Source organism: Salmo trutta, chromosome 15 (assembly GCF_901001165.1).
Source record: "Salmo trutta chromosome 15, fSalTru1.1, whole genome shotgun sequence".
In the NCBI taxonomy this organism is placed as follows: Eukaryota; Metazoa; Chordata; class Actinopteri; order Salmoniformes; family Salmonidae; genus Salmo; species Salmo trutta.
In genome coordinates, this window is record NC_042971.1 from 42,805,782 (window position 1) to 42,829,684 (window position 23,903).

General features: G+C 46.3%; 1 protein-coding gene across 1 annotated transcript in view; it reads right to left on the bottom strand.

The window, feature by feature from the left end:
• LOC115149109 (RNA-binding protein Musashi homolog 2-like) overlaps positions 1 to 23,903 on the bottom strand; it is a 256,896-nt gene that overhangs the window by 23,234 nt on the left and 209,759 nt on the right. The window contains exon 7 of the mRNA XM_029691634.1: positions 8,486 to 8,605. Within this exon, the coding sequence (XP_029547494.1) occupies positions 8,486 to 8,605 (120 nt within the window). The remainder of the gene's footprint in view (positions 1 to 8,485; positions 8,606 to 23,903) is intronic.

The window sequence follows — 23,903 nt, forward strand, 5'->3', positions numbered from 1 at the left end:
TATTTTCTGACTGAATGGGTGACTAATTAACAGCACTAGACCCCCTTTTCAAAGACAGCGGCATTTCATAAATAATACATATTTAATGTCTTGTCATTTTATGCTCAGAGAGGCTTGGCTAATGAATTTTAACAGATGATTTATTCCTGCATTTGCTAGCCCATACACAGGCCTTTGTTCTCCTTTAGGCTTTCATTCTTTCTCTCTTTCTTCCTCTCGCAATCCATTTTCAAACACTGATAGCTTCCAAAAGTGCCTCATCACAGGAAAATAACCGTTTTTAATGTTGTCTGATAGTGAATGACAGGTGTCTAATCAGCCATGTGACAATGTGGTGTGTGACTGGGCTACTTTCCCTCCTGCAGGTGTGAGTCAGGAGATCTATTGACCACTAGAACAGTTCTGGTCCGATACTGTCCTTCTAACAACACAACGTTCACATTTTGACCAGGGTTTTGGTTAGTGTTAATGAGTGTTTATGAGTGACTAGTGATTTATAAGGTATAGTTATTCATATTCATAAGTTGCTCCAACTTCCACTGAAACCAAAGTGAGTGAGGCCATGACTCAAGCCTGCCTGAAGCCCATTGGGAGAGGCTCAGCATGGATCAACCGCCAGGGGCTTCTCCCCAGTGACCCCTGAACATCTGCCAGCCACAGCTGTGTGAGCAACTGCACTGGGACAGGACAGGAGCAGACGAGAAGGGGACAGGGGCGCCTTGCCATCCCCAAAGTGTCACATCTTCTCCCTGGGCCCCAGTCAAACTGGGGGAAAACACTGTCACATGGATTGGTTTGGCATGCTATACCCAGGACATGTGATGCTCTTCTGGGCTCGTCGCTGAGCTAAGCGGAGCAGCATCTGGGGCAAACGGACGGACCTGAGCACCCGTGGGGCCCGGGGAGCCAGATTAATTTAGCCCAGCGAACGCAGCCAATCCCAGACTCCTCTGGGGCACTTCCCAGGATCACAGAGCTTGTTGGGAGGAAATGGATAATGATCTCAGATAATGTGTCAAAATGTGCCAAATGATTTCCCTCTTCAAGCAAGCTGTGGGTTCATCAGTGGAAAACAAAACAGCCAGGGTTCAGTGGAGGAGAATACTGAAAACCCCATCTACATAAGAACCTCTTGTTTCTCTTTAAGGCAGAATAGAACCATAGGATAACAGTTTCCCTGGGGATATGAATCACATGGTAGAAATTATCAAACCAAACATAAATGAAAAAATGGTATGTTATCTACAGCCGAAGTCGGAAGTTTACATACACTTATGTTGGAGTGATTATAAATTCGTTTTTCAACCACTCCACAAATTTCTTGTTAATAAACTATAGTTTTGGCAAGTCATTTTGGACATCTACTTTGTGCATGACACAAGTAATTTTTCCAACAATTGTTTACAGACAGATTATTTCACTTATAATTAACTGTATCACAATTCCAGTGGGTCAGAAGTTTACATACGCTAAGTTGACTGTGTCTTTAAACAGCTTGGAAAATTCCAGAAAATTATGTCATGGCTTTAGAAGCTTTGGATAGGTTAACTGACATCATTTGAGTCAATTGGTGGTGTACCTGTGGATGTATTCCAAGCCCTACCTTCAAACGCAGTGCCTCTGCTTGACATCATGGGAAAATCAAAAAAAAATCAGCCAAGACCTCAGAAAAACAATTGTAGACCGCCACTAGTCTGGTTCATCCTTGGGAGAAATTTCCAAACGCCTGAAGGTACCACGTTCATCTGTACAAATAATAGCACGCAAGTATAAGGACCATGGGACCACGCAGCCGTCATACTGCTCAGGAAGGAGACACGTTCTGTCTCCTAGAGATTAACGTACTTTGATGCGAAAAGTGCAAATCAATCCCAGAACAAAAGCAAAGGACCTTGTGAAGATGCTGGAGGAAACAGGTACAAAAGTGTCTATATCCACAGTAAAACGAGTCCGAGTCCGATATCGACATAACCTGAAAGGCCACTCTGCAAGGAAGAAGCCACTGCTCCAAAACCGGCATAAAAAAGCCAGACTATGGTTTGCAACTGAACACGGGAACAAAGATTGTACTTTTTGGAGAAATGTCCTCTGGTCGGATGAAACAAAAATAGAACTGTTTGGCCATAATGACCATCATTATGTTTGGAGGAAAAAGGGGGACGCTTGCAAGCCGAAGAACACCATCACAACCGTGACACACGGGGGTGCCAGCATCATGTTGTGGGGGTGCTTTGCTGCAGGAGGGACTGGTGCACTTCACAAAATAGATGGCATCATGAGGTAGGAAAATTATGTGGATATATTGAAGCAACATCTCAAGACATCAGTCAAGAAGTTAAAGCTTGGTCGCAAATGGATCTTCCAAATGCACAATGACCCCAAGCATACTTCCAAAGTTGTGGCAAAATGGCTTAAGGACAACAAAGTCAAGGTATTGGAGTGGCCATCACAAAGCCCTGACCTCAATCCTATAGACAATGTGTGGGCAGAACTCAAAAAGCGTGTGCGAGCAAGGAGGCCTACAAACCTGACTCAGTTACACTAACTCTGTCAGGAGGAATGGACCCAAAATTCACCCACATTTTTGTGGGAAGCTTGTGGAAGGCTACCCGAAACGTTTGCCCCAAGTTAAACAATTTAAAGGCAATGCTACTAAATACTAATTGAGTGTATGTAAACTTCTGACCCACTGGGAATGTGATGAAATAAATAAAAGCTGAAATAAATAATTCTCTCTACTATTATTCTGACATTTCACATTCTTAAAATAAAGTGGTGATCCTAACTGTCCTAAAACAGGGAATTGTTACTAGGATTAAATGTCAGGAATTGTTAAAAACTGAGTTTAAATGTATTTGGCTAAGGTGTATGTAAACTTCAACTGTATCTATGTCAATAATACATCATCACAGTTGTACACTACCGTTGAAAGTTTGGGGTCACTTAGAAATGTCCTTGTTTTTGAAAGAAAAGCACATTTTCTGTCCATTACAATAACATTAAATTGATCCGAAATACAGTGTAGACATTGTTAATGTTGTAAATGACTATTGCAGCTGGAAACAGCAGATTTTTTATGGAATGTCTACATTGGCGTACAGAGGCCCATTATCAGCAACCATCACTCCTGTGTTCCAATGGCACGTTGTGTTAGCTAATCCAAGTTTATCATTTCAAAAGGCTAATTGATCCTTAGAAAACCCTTTTGCAATTATGCTACCACAGCTGAAAACTGCCAGCATCCCGGATTCACCTCTTCACTGTTGAAGTTGAGACTGATGTTTTGCCTTGTACTATTTAATGAAGCTGCCAGTTGAGGACTTGTGAAGCGTCTGTTTCTCAAACTAGGCACTCTAATGTACTTGTTCCCTTGCTCAGTTGTGCACCGGGGCCTCCAACTCCTCTTTCTATTCTGGTTAGAGCCAGTTTGCGCTGTTCTGTGAAGGGAGTAGTACACAGCGTTGTACGAGATCTTCAGTTTCTTGGCAATTTCTCGCATGGAATAGCCTTCATTTCTCAGAACAAGAATAGACTGATGAGTTTCAGAAGAAAGTTTTTTGTTTTTGGCCATTTTGAACCAGTAATCGAACCCACAAATGCTGATGCTCCAGATACTCAACTAGTGCTTCTTTAATCAGACAGTTTTCAGCTGTGCTAACATAATTGCAAAAGGGTTTTCTAATGATCAATTAGCAATTTTCAAATGATAAACTTGAATTAGCTTACACAACGTGCCATTGGAACACAGGAGTGATGGTTGCTGATAATAGGCCTGTACGTCTATGTAGATATTCCATTACAAATCAGCTGTTTCCAGCTGCAATAGTCATTTACAACATTAACAATGTCTACACTATTTCTGATCAATTTGATGTTATTTTAATGGACAGAAAATGTGCCATTCTTTCAAAAACAATGTTGCAGAGTGTAAATTGTGTATGTTGAAAACAACACATCCCTGCTTGTGAAAGCAAGGACATTTTAAACCTATTTCACTGTTTAATTCCCTCTGAAAACAACATGTACACTAGCAGGTGCTGCTTAATAGCACTATTATACAGTATGGGGTCCATTTCAGGCATAGAAATATGACTACCAAAGCATTATACTGTGCACTGTGCAGTGGGAAAGGTCACATTAAAGCATATCCTCAGTGTTTCACAGGTCACTGGGGGCCTAAAGACAGCATTGATTGGCCATAGAAAAGGCCCTGAGAGATGTGCTTATTCCAGAAATAATATTGGAGGGAACTAAAGCCACGTTAACCTTCAGCACAATGCACTTATTGTGTACCAAGGGACTGTTGGCCAGGAGAACCGGACATGTAATGAGTCTCTTCAGCTGACGAGACTGATCCGCTCCCACTGAGTCTTACTGACATCCACTTACTCACAGGGGAGGGAGGGTGTGGCAGACAGAGAAGAAAAAAGAGGGGTGAGAGAAGGACAGGGAAATGTAGAGAGAGAGAAGGACAGGGAAATGTAGAGAGAGAAAGAAGGACAGGGAAATGTAGAGAGAGAGAGAAGGACAGGGAAATGTAGAGAGAGAGAAGGACAGGGAAATGTAGAGAGAGAGAGAAGGACAGGGAAATGTAGAGAGAGAGAAGGACAGGGAAATGTAGAGAGAGAGAAGGACAGGGAAATGTAGAGAGAGAGAGAAGGACAGGGAAATGTAGAGAGAGAGAGAAGGACAGGGAAATGTAGAGAGAGAGAGAAGGACAGGGAAATTTGTAGAGAGAAGGACAGGGAAATGTAGAGAGAGAGAAGGACAGGGAAATGTAGAGAGAGAGAAGGACAGGGAAATGTAGAGAGAAGAACAGGGAAAGGTAGAGAGAGAGAGAAGGACAGGGAAAGAGAGAGAGAGAGGACAGGGAAAGGTAGAGAGAGAGAGGACAGGGAAAGGTAGAGAGAGAGAGAAGAGCAGGGAAAGGTAGAGAGAGAGAGAAGAGCAGGGAAAGGTAGAGAGAGAGAGAAGAGCAGGGAAAGGTAGAGAGAGAGAGAAGAGCAGGGAAAGGTAGAGAGAGAGAGAATAGCAGGGAAAGGTAGAGAGAGAGAGAAGAGCAGGGAAAGGTAGAGAGAGAGAGAGCGAGACAGGGAAAGGTAGCGAGAGAGAGAGAGAGAGCGAGACAGGGAAAGAGCGCGATAGGGGGAGAGAGACAGGGAGAGAGTCAGGGAGAGAGACAGAAATAGAGACAGGGGAGAGAGACAGGGAGAGAGTCAGGGAGAGAGTCAGGGAGAGAGACAGAACGAGAGACAGAAAGAGAGAGGGGAGAGAGAGGGGAGAGAGACAGGGAGAGAGACAGGGGAGAGAGACAGGGAGAGAGACAGGGAGAGAGTCAGGGAGAGAGTCAGGGAGAGAGTCAGGGAGAGAGTCAGGGAGAGAGACAGAAAGAGAGACAGAAAGAGAGAGAAAGAGAGACAGAAAGAGAGACAGGGGAGAGAGACAGGGAGAGAGACAGGGAGAGAGTCAGGGAGAGAGACAGAAAGAGAGACAGAAAGAGAGAGAAAGAGAGACAGAAAGAGAGACAGGGGAGAGAGACAGGGGAGAGAGACAGGGGAGAGAGACAGGGAGTGAGAAAGGGTGAGGATGAGAGATAGAAGGGGAGGCAGAGGTTGGGGAAGAAAATGAGAGAGAGAGAAAGGCAGAGAGGGAAAGAGAGAGAGAGAGAGAGATAGAGAGTTAACAGTTAAGAGGTAGAGTAAGCAAAACATCAAGAAGAAAAAAGAAAAAAAGAAGATAAAAGCTCAAAAGAGCATCCTCGGCCCTAATGAGCTCGGCAGCAGAAATTCCATGGCGATCGATGCACGATGCAGGTTTGCAGGCAGAGGCCTTGAGAAAAGAAGCGGCCATCTCATCTGAGACTGAAACATCCCACTCATTTCCGATGCACATAATAAGAGCTCATTCCTCTGGAGGGAGCTGAAAGGGCCCGAAGGAGAGACAGAGCAGGCAGAAATATCTCTGTTGAGTGGGACCGAGGCGATGGAGAAGGGGAGATCAGAGGGGAAGGGCAATAAGGCCTAAACCCCAGGCTGACATGACATTCACACAGCTCCTCAGTTCTAGGAGAGAGGTGCATGATGGGGCTGATGCAACAGAAACAATGCTGCCACTCTGCATTCAAAGGCATTGTATTGCAGCATGTTTATCTGTAATGCAGAGTTATGGGGCTGTGGAAATCTCCCATAGAATACTGTTTGAAACTAAAGCAACAAGTTGAAAAGCACATCTGCACACCTCCAATAAGGACCAAAGTGATGACGAGGCAATCTAAAAGACAGCACTCCGATGAGTGATCTCCTTCTATTGGAGGATCAGAGGCGCGATCCAGTGATCTAGCATCTCACTGTAATGGCTGATCCCAATGTTCAGGAGCCCAATAAAGTCAGGTCAGAGTGCACCAGACCCTAGATTTCCTGATCAATCACTGTCCATAGGAATGACAGGGCCACAGAGAATCCATCAATAACAACTGCTTTTGTCTCCTCACTGAAACTCTATGGATTATATCCCAGTAATAAACCAACAAAGCAATAACTTCTCCAGGACGTGTCATTCATCAGTGACGGTCAAGCAGCCATCCCTATTCGATACGTCCATCCTGTAATATTTTCTCCGATGATCTCCGTAATAGAGGCTCCTCATCTATTACATTCGCACAGAAGGACAAACACTGGGAAGGGAGACATGGAGTAACATTCTGACTCCACTCTTGTCATTCAGGGCTAAATTGTTATGGCGTGACAGCGAGGCCAGTCCTAGGGATTACTTTAGTCAGAGAGTAAATAAAAGGGAGGAGTTAAAAACCCCGTCCGTCATCAGCAGCAGCACTGCCCTGTCATGGAGAGGGAGGCTATGTGAGCGCGGTGTTGATCTGTCCGCTGTAATTAAGCCATGGGCTGTCAGAGCCAGAGAGGAGAAAAGGGTGACAGCCCCGTGTTGGAGATAGGGGACTGTCTTTCACTTCTCCTTGGCTCTCTGCGGAGCAGGCAGGGACGCCAGTGAGCAGCCAGCCACGTGGCGAAGAGAAGACAGAGGCAGGGGTATAAGGCTCGCTCGGTGGGATGTTAAGCGTATGGGTAAATAGGAGCGCGGCGGGGCGGTAATGAGATGCACCCGTCCACCCCGGCTCAGCACGGCGCTGCAGCTCGGAGAGGAGACGAGCGGGAGATTAGCTGAGACGAAGGTCACGTTTAAACATGCTGCGTCTTCCTCAGCACCCAACCCTGTTGATCTACCATGTGTGTGTGTGTGTGCATGCGTGCGAGAGGAAACATAGTGGTTAAGAGCGTTGGGCCAGTAACCTAAAGATCGCTGGTTTGAATCCCCAAGCTGACGAGGTGAAAAATCTGTCAATGTGCCCTTGAGCAAGGCCCTTACCCCTAGTTGTTCCTGTAAGTCACTCTGGATAAGAGCATCTGCTAAATGACTCAAATGTAAATGTAAAATGTGTGCAGTAAACTAGAGGGCTGCAGGTGTCTGGAACCTCAGAGCTGAGACAGTCCCCTATGGCTCCTCATTACCTAGTCTGCAGCAGACCTGTGAGGTCAACATTTACCTCACTACACCTCTGTCCTCATCTCCCCCTCATACATCCCCTATCAGACAACCCAGAGTTGTGTTACAATCTGACAGCAGTACATGATGGTCCCCCTGCATCTCAAACTTCCTCATTCTCTGGCAGATTGTTTGTTTTGAAGAGGTCTGATTGGAGAGAAAGAACATCTGATTGGCTTCCTGTGTTCCCTGCGCTGAAGTGAATGGGTGTGTGAACGCGCTTGAGTGTACTGGTGGGTCAGGATATATTTCCAAACAGTTTCCATCAGGACTTTGAGGTTTACATTCACATGATCATACTGCAGGACCACGAGCACATATAGCAGAGGTTCCACCAACGGGAGGGACTGTAGAACTCAGAGACAGATGACCTGAGTCCGATTAAGAAAACCAGTCTTCCCTAGAGCTTGGATGCTGCCTGTCAATTTCCAACACCAAGGTTGTTATTCAGTGCTATTGATTGCTTTAGTGTTATTGAGAAGGACAGAGCCAGATCTGTTAATGTAGCTGACTGGTGAATCAATGGGAGTGAGAAACAGGGAGGAGTGTGTGTGTGTACATTGTTAGCTAATCAATCAGTGCTATGTGTGTGTACAGTGAGTGGATGTCTCCAGGTTTTATGGTTGGAGGAGCAGTGTTAGTCATCGAGGGCTAAGGCAGACATATCGCATCACATCGCCAATGAAGAACTACACAAAAGTTGAATTCAGCCACTCATTTCTAATTTGGTCGAACTCGATCGAGCTACTTTATTTTGGCGAGTCATTCTTAGACAAAGTGTTAGGATTGGAGAAGAAGTGTTGAGGGCTCCAGTGTGTGTGGACTACATAAAGCATGTTTCCATGGGTGTGCTAAGGAGAAGCAGAGGAGCGGGAGAAGCTGGAGGGAGCAGCAGCCACACAGAACACGGACAGAGCAGAGTTTTTACCTGGTCCTGTGTTCTGCGGGTACGCCATGTAGCCGCCTTTTCCTCGGGCCCCCCTACCTGAGCCACGCGCTGCTGCCACCGCCGCTGCCGCCACTGGTCCGTACGCCGTCGCCGGGAAGCCTGCGGGCACACAGAGGAAACATGTCACTCACTGTCATCCCAGACTAAGCTAGTTGAACCCAGAGGCTGCTCCACAGGAGATCATCACAGTGTTCTAGTGTTCTATCGACACGCTCTGGGATCTGACTTACATAGCCTTCTCATTTATACAGAGAGATAGAGAGGGAGAGAGCGATAGAGAGGGAGAGAGAGAGAGACAGGGAGAGAGAGACAGAGATAGAGACAAACAGCCTTCCCATTTATACAGAGAGAGAGAGAGGGAGAGAGAGAGACACAGAGAGAGAGACAAACAGCCTTCCCATTTATACAGAGAGAGAGAGAGAGACAAACAGCCTTCCCATTTATACAGAGAGAGGGAGAGAGAGAGACACAGAAAGAGACAAACAGCCTTCCCATTTATACAGAGAGAGAAAGAGAGAGAGAGACAAACAGCCTTCCCATTTATACAGAGAGAGAGGGAGAGGTAGACTTGTGAAGATGCTTGCATAAGCACATACACACGGACACACACATACACACACACATATGCAATCACTCACTCACACACACTGTATCTGGTGAGAGGTTAGGGTAGGCGGGAGGTCCTCTCTTCCATGCTGAGCCTTCACTCGCCTAATTATCAGCACACACACACACTGTGCTGGGCCGGGGGCTGGGCCGGTCACACTGTCGATAAACTGACAGGGGGCGGGGGGGGGCACAATCATTTACTCAAATTAAATAATTAGGGTGCCTTAAAACGCTCACTATCGTTTCGATCAGGCCCAGTTGTGCATGCCTCTTAATTGAGTTAGCAGCAGCGAGTGAGCTCCACTTGGTGGAGGCTCTCTGTGCCATATTGCCATATTTCCATTTAGCGTGGGGAGACTATCTCAGCTGGTTGTAGTGGAGGGGATATCAACGGCTTTACTCTGGAGAGAGACCAGCTTCTTTAGAGCTCTACAGCAATGCTCTCTGGGAGGTGTGGTTCTGTAATGTGTCCCCTGTATTTTCTTCTGGCCCCAGAAGTTACCAGTTGCTCCACTCTAAAAATGAGGGGTTCAACAACGGTTCTTCTAAGATCTGCAAAGTTCTTCAAAGAATCTTAGGGTTCTTGGCACTGAAAATGGCCCCCAAAAGGTTCTTCCAAGGACCCCATAGGAGGTGGGGTTCATTGAGGAATCTCCTTAGTTGGTGGGGGTTCTTGCAGGAACCTAACTGCCTAACTGAAACATTTGGATTTTAAAGGACAGCAGTTGCAGGCACTTAACTGAAAAATGTAACGATCTCCTCAATTTAAGGTAAGGTTTGTCCCTTGTATGATCTACATTGATATTGTTTCATGATGATATTATCTATCTTTACATTTTTATGCCAATCTTTCTAAAACAGAAAATGGACACAATTCGATGGATATCAATCAACAATGAAGTAAGAATATGTGGGCCATAAGAATATGCTGAAGGCTAGCTGTATTGCGTACAGATGACAGAACTGTTCATTCTTTGTGTCTGTATTCAGACCCCTTGACTTTTTCCACATGTTGGATTATATTGTTTTTTCCCCTCATCAATCTACAAACAATACCCAATAATAACAAAGCAAAAAAATGTTTTTTCCTTTATTTTGCTCATTTGTAAAAAATACCTATATATAAAAAATACATATACACACACACACACACACACACACACACACACACACACACACACACACACACACATATATATATATATATATATATATATATCACATTTACATAAAGGGGGTAGTTAAAAAATCAACCCAAAAAGTTCTTCAAAATGTTTTTTCGAGGATCCATTAAAAGGGGTTCCCCCACAGTTTCAACTCCAAGAACCTTTCATTTTTAGGGTATGATTCAGCTTTGGCCACTTGAATGCATGAGTGAAGGTATCAAAACATTTTCAGACACTCAAATTGAGCCTTGACATTTTGTGGGGGGTTGGAAACTATCATGTTCATATCCAATCAATACTCATTGAAAGAAAATTAGCATTTGTTGTTTTACTGTGACTTTCCGAGCCAATCTGTTAATATGTTAAAATGGTGATCAAATACACCGATTAGGACTTCCACTGATTTACTCAGTATACCGGTGCAGTGCTCTAACAATTTAACTAATACCAGCATCATTACAATGTGCAATTAAAGCAACAAGTGGAGTCAGTGTGTCTATGCCTCTTTTAGAGCACTGATGTAATTACAGTGCAGTCTCTCTCTCTAATGAACACACCCATCTCTGGCTGACAGAGACTCGTCCATGCCCAGGGCCTGACACCAGAGATGGCTCCTCTCCTCTCCTCTCCTCCTCTCCCCTCCCCACCCTCTCTCACACAGAGGAATGGCATGTCATTAGGCCTGACGACTAGCCTGACTCTTCACTCTGGCCCTAATATGCTTTTGCATAATCAAACAGCCCACATTATCCTGACAGGAACGTACTGTTAACGAGAACATTCAATCTCCTAATTACCCTGCCAGCTAGCCAGCCAGAGAGATGTGGTCTTGATCTTTTCAAAACAGAAAGTGTTCTGTGTTATGTGTGTGTGTTCTGTGTGATATGTTCTGTGTTCTCTATGTGTTGTATTCTGTGTTTGTGTACTGTGTGTGTATGTTCCATGTGTGTTGAGCTGACAAGCAGCCGGACAGACACACAGGGGAAGTGTTGAGCCCTCTCTGGAGGAAGTCGAGTGTTTTTCTGATACTGTCGAGGTGAGAAGACCACCAAGGGGTGACCTATTTTCTGGGCCAGCGTCCCCCTGCAGTTCTGCCCAGAGGGGCTCACGAAAAGACTGATGATGGTGAGGCAAGGGGGAGGTGGGAGGAGGCAAAAGGGCAGGTCAGAGGAACCACAGAGGAGAAAAACACATTGGTTTTCAATTATGTAACTCACACCTCTGCAGACACAATGTGAGCATGAGCGAGAACGTTGGTGTGAGGTGGCGTCGTGCTGGGACCGTAAGGTGGGCGAGAAGCAAAGACATGCAGTTACAAGAAAAATTGCTCATAGCTCAGAGACGTGAGTGTGTGATGGGTAGGGTTGCACAATTCTGGCAACTTCCCCAAAATTCCCAGGTTTTCAATTTCCAGAAATCCCAGTTGGAAGATTCACAGAAACAGAAGGAAATAAGCAGGAAATGCAGAATCCTCCAACCAGGTTTTCTGGGAAACTTTTTTCAACCTTAGTGCGCCGCCCTGTGATACAGCCTGAAATCTAACCAGGGTCTGTAGTGACGCCTCTAACACAGAGAAGCAGATAGACGGAAAGCATTTCACAATCAGTCACCATTTACCTCAAGTCTAAGACGGCCCTGATTCAAACATCACTTTTGCTATTCTACACCTCTCTTTAATCTCTTCCGAAAAACACAAATCAGCTCGGATGTTATGCTTAATGACGGTTGCGCATCCCTGCCTCTCCACAAACGCCAGCCCCGCTGTTGCCGTGCAGAAGAGCCCTTTGCTGGAGAACACTCTTTTCTCTTTCTCGCTCTGTTTTCCTAAGTACTGTATCTTCCCCTCCCTGCCATTTGACCCTGTGGCTTCAAAGTTAGTGGCAGGCAAAGTTGTGGAGAGATTAACTTTTCAGGATTAGGTGGGTTAATTAATAGATCGCTGCGGCTCTTTGTTTTGTGTTCAGGCGGTAAGAAGCTGCCCAAGAGAGGCGCTGCAGCATTAAATCAATTTCATGGGCCTTTTATTACTGAGAAGATAAAGCCAATATTTAGCTTTACATTTGTCACTATTGTTTGGACCTGCTTTGCCACTTGAGTGGCTGCGCTCTCTCAGTGGGGACTGGGGACAAGGACACATCTGTTTATGGACTGGGGGCCCGAGGGGGCCTCTGGGGACCTGTCCTCAGCGCTGTCCTCTCTCCTCTCTGCCTCGGCTGAGAGCACAGGCATTCGCTCCACTTCAACAGAAGAGTCAGACAGAAGCACTGATTAGACTCACAGCAGCCCTGCAGTATACACTTCCTCTCTTTGAGCACTCAGACTTTGTCATCATTTTTGTCTTCAACTAATTCAAAACAACATGGGGTAAGTCATCTATTCATAACCACAAAGCTGCCATTGATATCCAGTAAAAAACGAGATGAAGAAAAACAAAACGTGAGTTTCTCTTACCTTCCTTTGAGAGAGGTCATTCACAGTAACAGCTACGGTGCATCTCCTCCCAGCTCTCTCCACAGTGTATCAGTCTCTACTCTATACACAGCCATCCTGGCCCCTTTAGCCGTGTGACGCCACTACGCTCACCTCTCAGTCCTACATCCATCTCCATTTCTCTCTCATTCAAACTACCACTGTTTTACACTCCATTCCACTCCATTCTGTCATCCCCTACACTCATCTTTACCTAATCCATCTCATTAGCTCTGCTCGTTTCTCATTGTTCCGTGAAACTTGACAACATTTTGCACCACTCTCCTGTTCCATGTCCCACACTGGCTTTATCTCAGTGTCCGGCCCCCTTTTCCCAGAATCCAATGTGGCACGTCACTACGACACTTTCACTATGACGATGGACTGCTGCAGCGAGCGCCCCACAGTAAGGTCACAACCGTGTCCTGAGCGCTATGACAACAGCCTGGCTGATGTAAGTGTCCTCTGTATTGTTCTGTTGCAGCTCAGCTCACCTAACAATGACAATGCAACACTATTCCCCTGCTCTGCTTTGCACTAAACAACATTGTACATTGTAGTCATTTAGCAGAAGCTCTTATGCAGTAGTACGCACAGTTAGTGTATTCCTCTTAAGATAGCACGGTGGGACAATACGACTGAGATGTCTTACTTAAGATACTCTTTGAAGAGGTAGGGTTTCAGACATTTTTGTAAGATGGGCAGGGACTCTGCTGTCCCAGCTTCAGGGGGAAACGCGTTCCACCATTGGGGTGACAGGACAGAGAAGAGTTTTGACTGGGCAGAGCGGGAGCTGACCCCCGCAGGGGTGGGAGGGCCCAGAGACCAGAGTGCTGGGTTGGGGAGTAGGGTTTGAGCATAGCCTGAAGGCATCGTACACCTTGGAATATCGAACGCTTTTTGAACAATCCACAGGGCAGAGAAAGAGCTGGAGAGTGTAGCTGGAGTGTGTTTTTATCAAAGCACTGCTGTAGTTTTACATAGCCATATTATTCACTCTTCTGGTATGTCTGTCTGAGAGAGGGGGTACATAAAAGTTCTCTGTACAGAGGGTGAGTCTCTTACAGAGGGAATACATCGGTAAACACAGTCATGGCCCACAGGGAAAGACAAGAATCTCTGAGAGGCAGCCTCACTGTGGCCTCACTAAGAAGAGGAGGAGGGGTGGGGGGGACACACTGGGGAAATCGAGAGAAAAAAAATCACTCCCCATCTACATTCCCTTTTACAGGAACCTTTGAAAAAAGAAATAGCAAAATATAAAATGAGAAACAAGAGGGAAAAAAACCGGATGTCATCTTTTTATCTCCAGGCTGACAAGTGGCCCATTGTTGTCGTCCTTCAGCACCAAGTCTCTTCTTTGTTGTTTGGAAAAGGCTCTTCGCCAGCCGTATCAAAGGCTCAAATCACAGATGAGCTGGAGAGAACCAGGTGGCTTTTATATGAGCTGCCACTCACACACTAGCTTCTCACCTCTCCTTTGAGTGAATTCATTCTTAATGCCTCTGAATCAATGAAAACACCCACACACTGAGTTCTCTTTCATACAATAGAAATGTAAACTTACAATCTGTGAGAATTTGTGTCTGCCAGCATGCACTGAAGTACTGTATCTGTGCTTTAAAAAGACTGGGTTGTCTATTCATGTCGGTTAGTGTAGTTGTGGGTGTGTGTGTGTGTGTGTGTGTGTGTGTGTGTGTGTGTGTGTGTGTGTGTGTGTGTGTGTGTGTGTGTGTGTGAGTGTGTGTGCACTCAACCTTTGTGTCCGTCTGCAAGTGTGAACAGTGTCTCTTTCTGTGTCGATGGAGGGCAAATGGTTCCGTTTGGAATGAAACCATTTGGTACACTGATCCTTTGTTATTACGACTTCATGGGTTTTGATTTGGGGACAGGGAAAGCCATTTATAGAAATACGGAGAAAGCCCAGAGTCCAAAAAAAGCCAGGCTTTACGATGGTAATTGCATGTTTCATACACCATTGAAAATAATGATGTGGGGAGGAAGCAGAGAGATTTGGAAAAATCCCAAACCCCATATCCTCCTCTCCTCTCCTCTCCTCTCCTCTCCTCTCCTCTCCTCTCCTCTCCTCTCCTCTCCTCTCCTCTCCTCTCCTCTCCTCTCCTCTCCTCTCCTCTCCTCTATGGAGCAGAAGACAGAGGGAGCAGCTAGCTAGTTACTGTAGCTGAGGAGGAAAGCGGATAGTTTCCTCATGAACTATAATGAAGCAATATATTGTGACAGAATCAACCACAACACTGGAACACTGCGCCCATTACAAACGTCGGTCCACCAAAGGTTAGAGAGACACGATTTACGACTAATTACCACATTCACACCTCTGTAAACACACACACACACACACACACATCTACCCAGCAGCACTAGATGAGCTACGTGCTGTGTTTCATACAGCTACTGTATAGTGAGGGAATGATATACGACCACAGGCTATATTACTTTGTCATCGCGTCTTTTTGGCGCCCATAGTTTATGAGGGTGACTTTACTTGGCTCCTGAGAGAGATGTTCACACATACCATTAAACGTTGAAAGACTTTCCGACCGATTGTGCCGACGGTGTCTGAGTGCACTGGAGCAGCCAGAACATTCTGTCTAACAAACTACATAGCGCTCAACACAGACAGCTCATGGATTCCCGAGGCAATCTGCTGCAGAGCTGAGAGAGAATCAGGAGTATGGAGATGTCCAGCCTCAGTAGTTTTCAGGTTATATACATGTAATACCATAAACCTGGCATGGACATGGTTATTCCTTCCCCTCATCAGTATTATTGTATGTTGGTCTCTGGTCCAGGGTCAGTAGAGAGAACCTGGCCAGGACACCCAGCTGGGTTTTTCTCTGGTACTCTTTGTTAGCGTAACATCTCAATCCCATTTAGAATCAAGACTTATAACAAGGGAGTGTTAAGCCTGTGGGATCCTGTTGAATCAAAGAGCCCAGAGAAAGTTCAGAATGTGTGTGTGGGACTGGACACCGTCCTCCTAACCAGATGCCAGTGTTGTTCCTCTGGGGCCGGGTCCTTGATATTAATTAGACTAGGCCACCAAGGCCCCTTCCCAATAACAACAAAGCAAACAGTCTTAAAAAAAATAAGCTATTTATTTTATTGAGAAATACTGTGCCAAACATCTTACTTAAATATAAAATTGCGCGACTAAGATCTCGGTAAAAACTTCAAAATTAATGAACAATATATTATAATTTTTTATTATTGTTTTTATTTTTTCCTTTCACAATATAATAACAAAGCAATTTAATTATATTTGGCATTAAACAATTACTTCACAGACATGAATACACAGCGCATTCGGAAAGCACCCAGGCCCCCCGACCCGCCACAGCCCCACTCCTAAACGGACCAAAGAAAAGATCTTCCTCATCAATCCACACACAACACCCCACAATGACAACAAGAAAACAGCCCCCCAAACCTGCCCCCGCCCCGCCACCATGGGGCACCGCGTGCAGACCGACGAGGGGAAAAAACGAACTCATCCATTCTAGAACAAGGCCGCAACGCAACAAAATGCGGAAAAGGGGAAGGGGCGTGAACCCCCCTGAACACGCCTCACACACAAAGATAGAAAAGGAAAAAACTTTTCATTTTTCAGTCTATCAATATCGTTAGTGACATTCAGTAATAGCCAAGCAGGATTTGCAGGTATTGTGATACCCAGAATATCACAATCTTTTCCATTACCTTCTGCAAAAGGTATGCAAGCTTGGACAGTCAGAGAACATACGGATTATGTCACCTGTACTTGACTGACATCTCCAGCATAAACAGGATTCTATCAAACCTATTCTGTTCAACCTCAGAGGAGTCCAATAAATCCTATTGAACACTTTAAATTGAATCAGCTTGGACCGGGCATCTCTACTGTTATATTCCATTCCTCCTCTCCAAATGTTACCTCCAAGTCTTTTTCCCATACGGCCTATAGGCCCCTATAAGTTCCATTAAATCCACCTATAAGTGGCTATATATAAGCCCAGCGGTATATGGAAATGTACAAAAGGATCTCTATCTTAAGACTTATAATCGGAATATACTGGGAATTTGTTGTTATTATGTCCTACCTTAAACATACAATCTCTCAGCTGGAGATATGTCCAAAAGTCTTGTTTCTGTAAATTATACTTGGACCTTAGTTCTTCAAAAGAGGTAAAAGTGTTTTCTTGATATAGACAACCAAAGTTTTTATCTCCTTTCTATACCAGTCTTTCCAGAAACCATGTTTTCCCTATTTCCCATGTAGGGTTGTTCCATAACGAAGCAGAGCTTGTCAAGAAAGGTGAAGATCTCGCTCTCTTATGAATCTGCCTCCATATATTTTTAGTATGGGACATTATTGGATTCTGCAGTCCCACCTTTTGTTGACTCAGATAATCTGTTGCTCCGAATGGAGCATTAAGTTTTCTTCCATGTCCACCAAAACTGGTCTATATCGAGTTCTCAATAAAGAGAGAGCCTATTTGGGCAGCGACAAAGGCTTCTTGATATAATTGCATGTTAGGGAGCTTTAATCCTCCCTTCTCAGTCATTGCCTGTAATCTCACTAGTTCCATCCTGGCCTTTTTACAGGCCCAAACAAACTCAGTAATCATTTTGTCTATGGATTTAAAAGTATAGACAGGTATGGATAGTGGTAACATGCTGACGACGTAATTCAGTTTAGGAGCTAAGACCATCTTTATAACCTGTATCCTACCCCATAATGAGATTTGTAGCTTATCCCAGCTCTTATATTGGAGATGAATTTTGTTCAACAGTGGGTCAAGGTTTTCAGAAACCATGTTCTCTAGACCAGGATTTAAAGCGATCCCCAGGTACCTCAAGGTTTTAGGGACCCATTGAAACCTCCAGCTGAGGAAGTCATTTCTCAGACAGTACATTACTTCAGATTTGGTCCAGGTTACTTTATAACGCGATATCTCTGAAAATGCATTTACTAGGTCCAGTCTTATAGTTTCGGTTAATTCCTACAAAGTAATAGGGAGGTCGAGCCAATTCCTGTCTCCTCTGTTAGTTCAGGACGGTTCAGAATCTGAAAGGATGCCTCTGCTTTCTGCATATCTAAAGGACCGTCTGAAGTAGAAAGTTCCTGATAGAAGTCTCAAAATATATTGTTTATTTCTTTATGATTGGTAATCAGCTTACCTGTCTTATTTCTGAATCCACCTACTTGCCGATCTGTTTCTCTAGATTCCAATTGACTGGCAAACAGTTTTTCTGCCTTTTCACCTGATTCGTACCATCTCTGCTTCAGCCTGTACAGGGAATATTCCGTTTTTGTACTGAATAAAGTATTCAGCTTGTATGATGACCCAGTTCATTTCGAACTGGGTCATCAGGCTGTTCTTCTCCACCATTTTCCTTGTTAGCTGCAGGTAGAGACAACATTTGAGTGTTTTTCTTCAAAAGTTACTGCTTTTGTGCATTTCTAAGTCGTTTTTCCATGTAACCGATATCTTGGGAAAATTAGTTAACAAAATGTGTAACTAGGCGTTGAATAATTTGTTAAAATATAGTTGGAGCTACACAGCGTCTTTAGTTAGCTGCTGCTCCTAGCCACATCGTTGCCGGAAGTCAAAATGCTGAAATAAACAGTCTTCATTTGTTATTTTAATGGTCCTCTCAGTACATGGAGAAGGAAGAAATTTAGATAAGGGGAAAGGACTGAGGTACGCTAAGATGAAAGAGTAGCTTCAAGTGTCAGATCATCAACACAACTCAGAGCTCAGATGAATCCCCTAGATGATGGGTGGCTATATCTACGGGACAGAAGCAGTGTGTATGTGCACTAATGTATAGCAGGCATACTACACACTCACCACTGCCTAAACCATGTTTTATGATACACAATTACATCTTTACTGCCATTCAATACAAGGCGAAACAGTTCTCTTAATAATGTGAGAGTAAAACATTGGTTGTACTTGGCACAGTCAGGCTCTGAGCACTCAGTGAGTTACACAGCAGTTCTGCTGTACGACCTGCCACTGATTGCAGAAGTCATAAACAGTGTATGAGTCAAAATGAAGGTCCAGTGAGGGGAGGGCAGTGTGTTGTGTTAATGAGTGCTGCTGCTGAGCCATGCACTGGGAGGGGAGGAGTGGGGCTGGAGCGCACCGGAGAACCATTAGTGCTGTCTACAGGAGGGAGGAGAAGAGAGAAAAGAAGAGAGGAGTGAAGACTGGAGGAGGGCACTTGCTGAGTTTGGAACGCTGGGATAGTGTATGACCTCAATGAGAAGAAAAAGAGGAGACTACTCAGTCTCATAACATCAAAATCTTGCTATCTTCCTCTCCTCTCCTCCTCTCCTCTCCTGTAGGTCTGGAGCCAAAGGCAGAGCAGGTTCTGTTCCAGTCCAGTGGCTCAATAGAGGACACTGGGATAACAGCAACACTGTCTCCTCTGTCTGCCTCTGTCACAGCAGCTCATCTTAACTACAGCAGGCGCTGGGACATCAGGCTCCACAGTGTGCCGCTGCTGTCTGGCGGCATCGCTGATCTGTCTGCAGCTCACACTGAGGATTAAGACCTGGGAGCTGATGAACATAGCCTCTCCAACTGGCTCATGCCAGGGCCTACCACACGGCCTGCCTGTCACTGAGAATTAGCCAGGTACAGAGACACTGGCACACCGTGGTTCCCTTCCCTGTTGCTGCCCACTCTCCCTCCCCTCCCAACTAGGGATGTGGCGGTCACCAAATTTTGTCAGACGGTGATTGTCAAGCAAATAACTGTCGGTTTCACGGTAATTGACCGTTAATTAACATAAATACATTTAGCATCTCCTTCCACTACGAGCCACTGATGTTGACCTTTGGAACATCTACCTTTTAAGTGTAATAAATCCATATAATATAGCCTACACCTTCACAATAACTCCATTATTTATTTTAGACAGGTCTAAAGAAGCATGATATGAAGAAAATGTAGTCTATTTCAGAAGAACAGAATAGCATACTTGAGTTGTCCTTATTACCATATTACCGCCCCACCGGCGGTCACGAGTCATGAAGGCAGTCAAATTCCACATGACCGTTTAGTCACGGTAATTAGGCTTCTCAAACTCTGATGCTGCTGATGGTCATCAGCAGCCTACCAACGTTGCTAACTGCCTGGTACTCAGCACTCTATTGTCCCCCTAATCACTCTGACAACAATGCAAATGTAATCAAAAATCTAATCAAACACTTCTTGAGAGCTCATGAGCTCGTGTTGTGCAACATTTCTACAGGCTATGCAATTTCAAGAGAAAACAGAGTGATGGCTTCTACTAAAAAGAGGAGGATCCCATCAGCTTTCTATAGGCTAGACTTACTATACTTATTTCTCCACTTTCCTAATATTAAGCACATTGCTTATCTTTACAACAGGAGTATAGCCTACCTGGCATGAAAATGAACCACGGGAAAAGCGTCCTCCATTCGCTATTTTCATATTCTTGTATGTAGGTAGCAGGGAAGTCAGGCGCAGGAGAAACCAATAATAATAAAAAAACTCCAAAACCAAAGTACAAAATAAATGGGTAAAATATACCCGTCGCACACCGATACACAAACCCACGTAACATAACATCACAAACAATCACCGACAAGGACATGAAGGGAAACAGAGGGTTAAATACACAACATAATTAATTGGATTGGAAACAGGTGTGTAGGAAGACAAGACAAAAACAATGGAAAAAAATAAACTGATCAATGATGACTGGTGACGTCGACCGCCGAGCACCACCCGAGCAAGGAGGGGCATTGACTTCGGCAGAATGGCCCCACAAACCGTGGACCCAGCTTCCGGCAGGGCAGGCGGAGGGGCAGGTTTCTGGTCGAGAGCCAGACCCTGTCTCCCGGTGCGAACACCGGGGCCTCACTGCGGCGACGGTCTGCGCCCACTTTCTGGCGCCGCACGGCGCGCTGAAGGCGGACATGAGCAGCGTCCCAGGTTTCCTCTGCGGAACCAGTCCTCCGCCGGAACCAGTCGTCCACCGCAGGAGCCTCAGTCTGACTCTGATGCAAAGGGGCCAGAACCGGCTGATACCCCAACACACACTGAAAGGGAGAGAGGTTAGTGGAGGAGTGGCGGAGCGAGTTCTGAGCCATCTCTGCCCAGGGCACAAACTCCGCCCACTTCCCCGGCCGGTCCTGGCAATAAGACCTCAGAAACCTACCCACATCCTGGTTAACTCTCTCCACCTGCCCGTTACTCTCAGGGTGAAAACCCGAGGTAAGGCTGACGGAGACCCCCAGACATTCCATGAACGCCCTCCAGACCCTAGAAGTGAACTGGGGACCCCGATCAGACACTATATCCTCAGGCACCCCGTAGTGCCGAAAGACGTGCGTAAACAGAGCCTCCGCCGTTTGAAGGGCCGTAGGGAGACCGGGCAAAGGGAGGAGACGACAGGACTTAGAAAAATGATCCACAACAACCAGGATCATGGTGTTACCTCGTGAAGGTGGAAGATCGGTTATAAAATCCACCGACAAGTGCGACCACGGCCGTTGTGGAACGGGTAAGGGTTGTAAATTACCCCTGGGTAGGTGTCTAGGAGCCTTGCACTGAGCGCACACTGAGCAGGAGGAAACATAAAACCTCACGTCTTTAGCTAAAGTGGGCAACCAGTACCTCCCACTAAGACAGCGCATCGTCCGATCAATCCCAGGATGACCAGAGGAGGGTGACGTGTGGGGCCAGTAGATCAATCAATCGCGGACAGCAGACGGAACATACCAACGGCCAGCTGGACACTCAGGGGGAACGGGCTCTGCACAGCTCCTATCCCAACCTCAGACGCATCCACCTCCACTATGAATTGCAAAGACGGATCCGGATGAGCCAACACAGGATCGAGGTAAACAGAGCCTTCAGTTTCCTAAAAGCCCTGTCCGCCCAAGCCGACCACTGCAAATGCACCGGACCCCCCTTCAATAGTGAGGTAATGGGAGCAGCTACCTGACCAAACCCCCGGATAAACCTCCGGTAGTAAATCCCTGGTAGCACCTCCTTCACCGTGGTTGGAGTCGGCCAATTACGCACGGTTGCAATGCGGTCACTCTCCATCTCCACTCCTGACGTAGATATGCGATACCCTAAGAAGGAGACGGACTGTTGAAAGAACAGGCATTTCTCAGCCTTGACATACAGGTCATGCTCCAACAGACGACCAAGTACTCTGCGCACCAGGGACACATGCTCAGCGCGTGTAGCGGAGTATATCAGAATGTCATCGATATACACCACTACACCCTGCCCGTGCAGGTCCCTGAAAATCTTGTCTACAAAAGACTGGAAGACTGATGGAGCATTCTTCAACCCGTACAGCATGACGAGGTACTCATAATGCCCTGGGGGGGTAGTAAATGCTGTCTTCCACTCGTCCCCTTCTCGGATACGCACCAGACTGTACGCACTCCTGAGATCCAGTTTAATGAAGAAGCACGCCCCGTGCATTAACTCAATCGCCGTGGCGATCAGTGGTAGTGGGTAACTGTATCCCACCGTGATTTTATTTAAACCTCGATAATCAATGCACGGGCACAGACCTCCATCCTTCTTCTTCACAAAAAAGAAACTCGAGGAGACGGGTGAAATGGAGGACCTAATGTACCCCTGACGCAGGGATTCGGAGATATATGTCTCCATAGCCACCGTCTCCGCTTGCGACAGGGTATACACGTGACTCTTGGGAAGTGCAGCGTCTACCATGAGATTTATTGCACAATCCCCCTGTCGATGGGGTGGTAATTGAGTCGCCTTCCTTTTACAGAAGGCAAGAGCCAAATCGGCATATTCAGGGGGAATGCGCACGGTGGAGACCTGGTCTGGACTTTCCACCGTAGTAGCACCAACGGAAACCCCTACACACCTACCTGAGCACTCTCTGTGGCCAAGAAAAAGTGGGGTTATGACTAGTTAACCAAGGTAGACCCTGCACCACGGGATATGCAGGAGTGTCAATAAGGAAAAGACTCATTTTTTCCTTGTGACCCCCCTGCATCACCATACTCAAAGGAGCTGTGGCCTCCTTTATCAACCCTGACCTTAATGGTCGACTATCTAAGGAGTGAACGGGAAAGGCACATCCACGGGTACAATGGGGATCTCTAAACTACGAGCAAGAGCTTGATCAATGAAATTCCCAGCTGCGCCTGAATCTACTAGCGCCTCATGCTGGGAATGCGGGGGAAAAAAATCAGGAAAAGTAACAGACACAAATATTTGTGCAACAGAGGGCTCAGGATGAGAATGGTGCCTATTCACCTGGGGTGGCGCCAGAGCGCCCTGCCTGTTACCTCGATTCCCAGAGGAACCTACCCGGCACCGACCAGCAGTGTGACCTCTGCGGCCACCAATGGTGCACGAGCGGGAACCCCCTCCAGTCTCCCTGTGCACCCTCCCTCCGAATTCCATGAGAAGAGGGGAGGGGGTGCAGGAGGATGGAACCACCAGACCCCAATCTGGACGTCCGCGAGCAGCCAGCAGGTTGTCCAGTCGGATGGACAGATCCACCAGCTGGTCGAAGGTGAGGGTGGTGTCTCTGCAGGCCAGCTCCCGACGGACGTCCTCACGCAGACTGCAGTGGTAATGGTCGATCAGGGCCCTGTGATTCCATCCCGTACCGGCTGCCAGTGTCCTGAACTCCAGGGCGAAATCCTGGATGCTCCTCGTCTCCTGCCTCAGATGGTAGAGGCACTCACCCGCCGCTCTGCCCTTGGGTGGGTGGTCGAAAACTGCCCGAAAACAGCGGGTGAACTCCTCCTAATGGTCCAACGCCGCATCTCCTTCTCCACACACAGCGCTGGCCCACTTCAGGGCTCTCCCGGTGAGGCACGAGACGAGGGCGAAACTCTTCTCACGGTCAGTTGGAACTGGGTGGACCGTGGCCAGATAAAGTTCTAACTGGAGCAGGAAACCCCGGCAGTTGGCAGCACTCCCGTCGTAACCCTGAGGCAAGGTTAGACTGATGCCACCGGGTTCCGGTTGGTACGGGGTGCTTCGGATAGACCCTGGTTGGGCTGATGGAGGCGCTGGATGAATTCCCTGTCTCTCCCAGCGGTGCAGATTCTGGACAACGCGATCCATGGCGGCACATAGATGGTGTAGCTTCTCTGTATTCTCCCG